Source organism: Olea europaea, chromosome 6 (genome assembly GCF_002742605.1).
Source record: "Olea europaea var. sylvestris chromosome 6, O_europaea_v1, whole genome shotgun sequence".
Lineage (NCBI taxonomy): Eukaryota > Viridiplantae > Streptophyta > Magnoliopsida > Lamiales > Oleaceae > Olea > Olea europaea.
Genome location: NC_036242.1, coordinates 9,876,050 through 9,883,865, shown reverse-complemented (window position 1 = coordinate 9,883,865; position 7,816 = coordinate 9,876,050). Strand labels below are relative to the sequence as shown.

The following is a 7,816-nucleotide window of genomic DNA, read 5'->3' as shown; positions in this document are numbered from 1 at the left end:
GTAAAGTATGTCGTTTTAAACTAGTATTTCGAGAATTTCGATAAGATGTTAACTTTCAAAACTTGTCGATGGTAGTATATTATCCAAATCCACAAATTGCCTACGTCATCTAGAAGCTCGTTTCAAGAATACATTGTAGTCATATTGAATGGTCCAAATAGGTATTGAAAATAATTAAATATGTGTCAAACATAGGCCTTAAAGGAGGAGTCTAACTCGTCCTTTCTTTAAAAAATTCAATTATTTCAATAACATTTATTATTTTTGCAAGATAAATTTTTACTGTAATTTACATCCTTTTTTAAAGAAATCTTACCAAAAATTTGTTGGGGATTGATTAAAAACCGAATGAAAAAGAAGGAATATCGAATGCTCGAAATTATACGTAATATAGTGTTGCTGCACTTTTTTATGATTGTAGAAGAGAAGATATTATATTGTAAATTTTTGTGACTTCGATACTTTTAATGGCTTGAGTTACATGGGTATTTATAGATAAGATTTAACATGTATTTAGCCTAACTCATGAACCAACATTGAATAGATACGTTTCTCCTCCTCTAGTACATTAATGGATAAATGCATATATAATTATAATTCATGAATCTAGATAATAATTGCAAAAAACTTTTAGGATCCTTACGAAATAAATGTAATTTAAATTACTTTCAAATTAAATTTAAATTTCATTTATTCCCTAAATTAAATGTGAATTTTATTTCAACTCATTTACTTCTTACATTCAATTCGATTCATTTGCCGTCAGCTCAAATGGTGAACAAAACTATACACGTAACAAAATTCATCTAATAATATTGATAATGTTGACTTTGTGCAAAGTAGAATGATTATGGTTGATCGCGGTACTTGTAATAAGAACCGGGTCAAGAGCAGGGATCCTCCTTAGCATAGGAATCCCTCGCTCGAAGTTGATTGTTTGAGTTCTTATGTCACATCATAACGAAAAATTGACATCATAAAAATACCTCATCTTGTTCCAACCACCAATCCCATTCACCGGAAAACGCCACTGCCGCCCTAAATTTCTTCACCCATCACTATTAAAAATCATTTAAAATATAATGTACGTAGGGCATTAGCTCAATTTTTGGGTTCATCTTTCAACATGCAGGTACCATAACATGCGTACAAGTAGTTAGCTATGTCAAAATTAAACAACTTAATTTATTTAATGCATTTTTTGTTTTAAATATATGAAACTTCGAACCTCGATAAATTCCTTTTGGGTTAACATTATTTATTGATCTCTAGGGATGGCTCACTGCCTGCCAACGGCTTCCTACTTCTAAATTATAACATGCGATACATAACTTCTACTCAGGGGCATCTTAGGTTGGCTTGACTATTAAGGGACCATTACTCTTCGATTGCTCAGAAGATGAAATTATTTTATGTATTTCTTTTACTAAAATAAGAATTCTTTCTAATCTCTTCAATTATTGAAAGAAAACAATGGATTAAACATGAAACATTTTGCATAATGAAATTTATATTAAACTTGTGGACTTGTTGTAAATAATGCATATCGAGATCAAATTTATTCAAATGTATTAATCAACAAAATGAAGCTTACATTAAATATATGCAATCTAATACTTTATTTTTAATTGAGCCATGAAAATGATCACTAAGTGTGAATTGGAAATGTATGGGACTGAAACTTCTTTAATCACTCAAGGGATTCCTCCACCTCCCATTCCACCACCAAATCCAAATCCACTCCCAGATCCTCCACCCAATCCGCCTCCACCGCCGCCTCCACCACCAAAACCTCCTCCTCCTCCTTGAGCGTCACCTCCAAGCCCACCCCCAAATCCTTCTCCGAAACCAGAACCTCCCCCTAGTCCTCCACCTCCACCTCCACCACCACCACCACCACCACCACCTCCTCCTAAATTCCAGTGATCAAAGAAGACTTTTTTATCATCGACAGAATCATCTGAGTCAACTAGCTTTCTCGCAGTGATTGTGCAAATAAGAACCCCAAGAAGAACCAAGAGAACAAATTTGGAAGTCATCTCAATTTGTAAGTAAAAGATAGATTTTTGATTGATGAGAATTCAGGACACAGAAAAGGAATTATATAGCTTGAATATCAGTTATTTGGATTGAAGTTTATTCTAGAATTAATGTGTGAATTAATGGGGGTCTCATTAACTTGGCGGTTACTAAGTACGTACTAATGATTTAATTTAATTTTTATAGTTATTAATTAGTGTAATAGTAGATTAATTAGGCAGTAATAGATGTTCATATTCCTTAGTGGTTTGTACACGTTTCAGATCTTTCCAGGCGTTTGGCTATTTATGAAGATCACTGTAACTCATATATTATAGTGCTATTTTTATTAAGTTACCCAAACATTTATTTTCCTGTTTCCTTCCATTGTTGGTCATGCATCCCTATTTTTTTCCAAATAATATATAAAGAGAGATGATGGTAAATGTTGTTTGACAATTTAAGTAATCCCGGCTCAAGTATCAGAAAGATTTTAAAAGAAAATGCAAGAAATGAGATTTTACTTGATGGGCATCCTTGGGCACGAAAATCAGCAAATATATATTTGTAACGCATGGACTGCTGCGAAAATCGATCCCATTCGTAAATATTTGCTGGTATTTGTGGCTGTTGCATATGTAAAAAGTTCGACCACAATCAAAGTAATACACATTGTACAATAAAAGTAAATATATACCCAGCCCACTAGAAGAAAATCTATAAAGGCAGCAACTGAACTGGTTGACCTCGTTTTCGGTTGGGGCCATATAGACAACAAATACCGGACCCATCCACACACACGTAAATCTAGTCCAACACACTAAGACACGCAAGCGGTTTGGAACGGTCTGAGAAAGGGTGTGGAAGCGGCTCAAAGGAGCGGGATGGCAAAGTTCGGAATCCGGTGAGACATTTGTAGCACAATTGTGTAATAATTACTAATCGCGTTTGTTGATTATGTATGTAATCTTGATGTATTGCAAGAGAGTAAATGTAATGTATCGTTCATATTTGTTCTAGTATTGAATCTTGCATTCAAAGTTGCATTAGCCTTACAATGGTAGCATGAGAGAGTATTTATCGTAATACAAAGTGAATTGTGGCCCTCGGATGGGAGTATACGTGGCATCATATCCTTGATTCATATGTCTAATCCTAGGCATCATTTTTGGCTTGATAGCCCACTTTACATTTACTAATTGGCAAAGCCACCACTTTGTTTGATAAGACTTATATTTAAAGTCTATGATAGACGTCTCATCAATCATTCAAAGAAGATATTTGTGTAGAAACGGATCTCTTGGAAGAAATGATAGTGAAGACGCCGGAAATCTCAGCTTCGACGCAGGGCCTCAGACTAAACCACTTCGGCCAATGCTCTTTGGACCTCATAATGCTACGCTTCAATTCAAGTGTCAAGTCTGATTGCCTTCCAAGGGCTTCAAGGCCTCGGCTGCCATGCTACGTCTTTCGGTTTAAGTGAGCGAAGGGTTACAGTGGGCCGGTCACGTGGAACCATGTGTGACGAGGCGTAACAGAACAATTATTTATGCAAAAACAAAAACAGCAAAGAGCACACTCCTTCACTCATGAAAAATCAGTATCACATTCCCATACTCGGGCACTAGCTCAGAGTTCTTGGATCAAGTGTGTGCCCTACAATGTACTTGAGCAATTTGGTGGGTAATGGAACAAATAATTCACGAGGTGAAGACCCAATTTCGCCCATGTTTGACGGCATTATCGGGGAAATATATATATATATACATATATATATATATATATATATATATTGGTGGGTAGTGGAACAAATAATTCACGAGGTGAAGACCCAATTTCGCCCATGTTTGATGGCATTATCGGGGAAATATATATATATTGTGCGAATATTTTACGTACAAAATATTTTATTGTGTGAATATGTAGTAGAAAATGAGTATGAGAATTAAAGAGTTTTATTTTAAGGGAGACAACGGGGGCTTAGATTATACATTTTGATTTTCTTCGTCTTCTTCGACATAGCAGAAGAGATTTGGGGTTCGGAGCAACAGAAAGAAGGATTGAAGATGCAGTGTTACTGAAATTCTTTTAGAGAAGTGTTTTTATAAGAGCCGAACTATATATCGTACTTGGCCTAATTAACCTTTAAAATCTTTTGGATATTATAAATCGTCCAAACTAGTCACGGGTCAATTAATTTCGGCGGTTGAATTGATCTATTATATAGCTGGGATTTTCTCGGTTTACAATTACTTTAGTTTCAAGCACTATTTGGACCGATTTTATAGTCGATTTCTAGTTTTCCTTGTCGAAATAGCAAGTCCAATCCCGTTTCGCCAACATTGATTTTCATTTCCTATGTGAGTTTTCAAATTTGCTTGATCCAAACTCACCAAGACAACTATTTTGTGGTGTGTCAGCTATCTCATAAGCAACATCAAAAGCAATATTTTAGGATAGTCTTCTCACAACATGTTCAACCTCCAATTCTTCTTCAATAATTGGTATAATGTTTTATTCTCCTCCACCCCCAAATTATATTTTTAAACCTCCTTGATCAGGTAGTAAAATTCTTGAAAAAAAAAAATAAATTTTGAAGTATTTTAATTCCAACTAAATGGTAAAACAAGAAAAATTGTCAACCAACCCACGTCAAACGAAGCCGTTGGTTTTTGTCCACGTCAACCGATTTTGGTTTTAAGTCCAATTATTTTAAATAGTTAAAATAGTTTGATTTCGACTTCAATAGCGAAAAAAATACTTGAAATAAAACTGAATTAGTCACTCGATAAAAAAAAAAATGCTTTTTGTACAACTTAATTTATAGTCGGCATCTATTGGCTCTTTAGGGACGTATAATAATTTCGGTAATATTTCCTTTTCTATTTCGCAGGGAACAAATTTGAAACTTTTATTATTTCTTTCCTTTAATATTATAATGATAACAATAAATTATAATTGTAAACTTTATGTTAATAATGTTTCAATTTAGGTGTTGTCAAATATCAAGCATATGGTATTGAATCAAATCTCATGAGATGCATCCTTTTTTCATGAAGATTTTCTATTCTTAGCTAATTTCAACAAGGATATGAGTTTGGACCTGGGACGAGGCACAAGAGGCGACCATCTCATTTTTGTTTTTTGAAAAGTAACAAGAAGATAAAAATGATAATTTGATGACAACCAAGTAGTAATGGTGAAGTGGTAAAGGTTTCGTATTCTAAACATCCTTTTGCTTGAGATACACAAGATAAAATTTGTACAAAATACTAAACATCTAACACAAACTTTCACACCAAATTATTTTCATTTTTTCAATTTCAAAATTTGAAAGCAAAATCTTTACTTTTTACACCAAATCTCGTCAAAATTCGGTGGAGTCTTGAGACGACTAATTTTCAAAGAAAGTTGTGCAGAATATTTGAAAAAGACGACTATGCACATCATGACAATATGTATTTGAAAAAGATGACTATGCACATCATGACTAGCATCTAACTCTTTATTTTTCCAAATTTTCTTCTGAAAACATAGGATTTTAAGGTTGTCTGTCCTTCGTTTATTTATATATTTTAGCTTTTCTGCTTGATGCCAGCAAACTTTATTGGGATATTTGACTGGAGTTCATCAATAGCCAGTGAAAATTACTCAAGTGGCTATGAATTTTGGGAACTTAGTTCATTGTCCTCGGATTGTAGACATCCAAACTTTGCAATTTTGGATGATATTAGATTAATACAAAAAATGGGATTCAATAATTTTATGGTTGCATTGTACAGGATAAGACTTGAACATTGTGTTTTGACTAGTTTAAATACAGTTGGTTATATTGTAATCATATTTTTTATTTTCTTTGACATTTTAATGGTATTAAAGATTTTCTTATGTTGTTGGTTGTCATATTTATGTATCTAACATTTTTCTTTTTTTTTTTTTGGGTATTCTTATATATCTTAATCTTCCATGAAAGAAACAAATAAAAATTTTCTACAGAAGGAAAAACCTGTTTGGCCAACGGCCGCACCTCCAATAGGGGGCGCCCTATTGTTTGGCTTGAATTTAACCCTGGCCAAATAGCACTGTTGTCTACACATTACACAATGTCAAACCTAGCCCTTGTTTGAGCTCCATTCTTTTGAAAAAATTTATTTTTCAATAGTGTTTTGACATCATTTCAACCACACATTCTTCAATAAAATAATATTATACGCAAATATAAAACTTTTTTTTATTTTTTAACCACACATTTTCCATCAATACACAATTCAAAAATTCATTCTTCCCAAAAAAATGGGGCTCAAATAAGGGCTTAATGTACAAATCCTATTAAGTTTGACATTTCTTATTACGTACTTCTAACTCATCTTTTGAGTATGATAGCATATTTGTACTTTCATTAACATCAACTCTAGGTTTGAGTTTTGACTCTCCCATGATTCTTCTTGTTGAATCACTCGGTAAAAAAAAAACTTAAATTGTTAGAGAAAAAATAAATTTATTCAATTTCATTAAACCTAATTGAAAATCCCATCTTCTTATTCTAGCATCTGTTCTTCAAAATCCCTAAAATCCATGGCCTTGACCCCAAAACGTGTTGGGAATTTACTTAAACATGCACAGCGGAATTTAACAAATTTCAATTCTCATTCAGGATTCAGCTTTGTATTTAGATAAAAAATGTGATAAGAAATATATATTTTCTTATAATTTGCAAACTCCTTCGCGTTATTCCTTTCAAGCAGCTTGAATCTACCTCCCACAACTGTCCAATTGTCCAGCCTCCAATGAAATCCACACAGAGAATAAATTGCAACTGCTAGGATTTCTCTCTTGTGCCAGCAAGAATAATGAAAACCCTTATGGACTTCAAACCCTAGCTATGTATATATATAAACCTAAACGGACCCGGCCCGGTTCGGTCCAATATTTAATTAATCTAATTAATTAAACCCGGTTCGTGAATTAATTAATCCAATTAATTAATCCAATTAATTAATTCGGGAATATAAATAAAAAAATTCAATTAATTAATTTATCCAACGATTGTTAAATTAATCAATTAACAATTTGCAGTCTTCCAATTCTCTTTTGTGTGCGACCCATTAGGTTCCCGATCATGATGCCTAACGTCGTGAAATATTATTTTGATCTAATCAAAATTGATAAATTAATACACCCTTTTAATTTATCGTCAATTTACACTCGCCGTCCCTGATTGACATCTAGCAATGTGTCAGGGCAATACATGTGACGGAAAATATCACGTGGTATGACAAAACCAATTCGTTCGTTTACCGTGAAACTATTATCCCTTCGTCAATACGATCCGATCAATTACGAGATATGGAATTGTGTCAATCTCGATCATTGATCATATCTTTCACTCCACTATTAAGTCAATATAAATCGAAAACTCCTTTTCGACTTATGAGTACACCTTGACCAAGGATTTTATCATCAACTTAATTGAATGAAATGCAAATCATAATCTCCTACTATCTAAAAGTGACGAATCCTTTATTGATCAATCACAACCTTCATACGGTTCTTGACGTACCCGAACGATGTCGTATTAACGACCCCTTTCAGAGTAACATCCAAGACCGCCAAAGTATGACTGTCCTCATATAAGGTACCATGACGACCTCAAGTCAAAGGACCAATTCCACTACCGAACGTTAGAGATTAGCCACTGACACTCAAATAATTATCCATGTTGAATCTCTAGGTAGGTCTCCAATGTTTTGTTCTATAACAAAAATCCACGTGTTCATTTAAGTGTCACCACACTTTA

At 33.6% G+C, this 7,816-nt stretch overlaps 1 protein-coding gene across 1 annotated transcript; it reads right to left on the bottom strand.

Moving 5' to 3' along the window:
* Positions 1-1,694: 1,694 nt before the first annotated feature.
* LOC111395129 (glycine-rich cell wall structural protein 1-like) lies at positions 1,695-2,039 on the bottom strand. Its single transcript, XM_023021141.1, has one exon. It carries the CDS (start codon positions 2,037-2,039, stop codon positions 1,695-1,697), a length of 345 nt encoding a protein of 114 aa, XP_022876909.1.
* Positions 2,040-7,816: the final 5,777 nt, after the last annotated feature.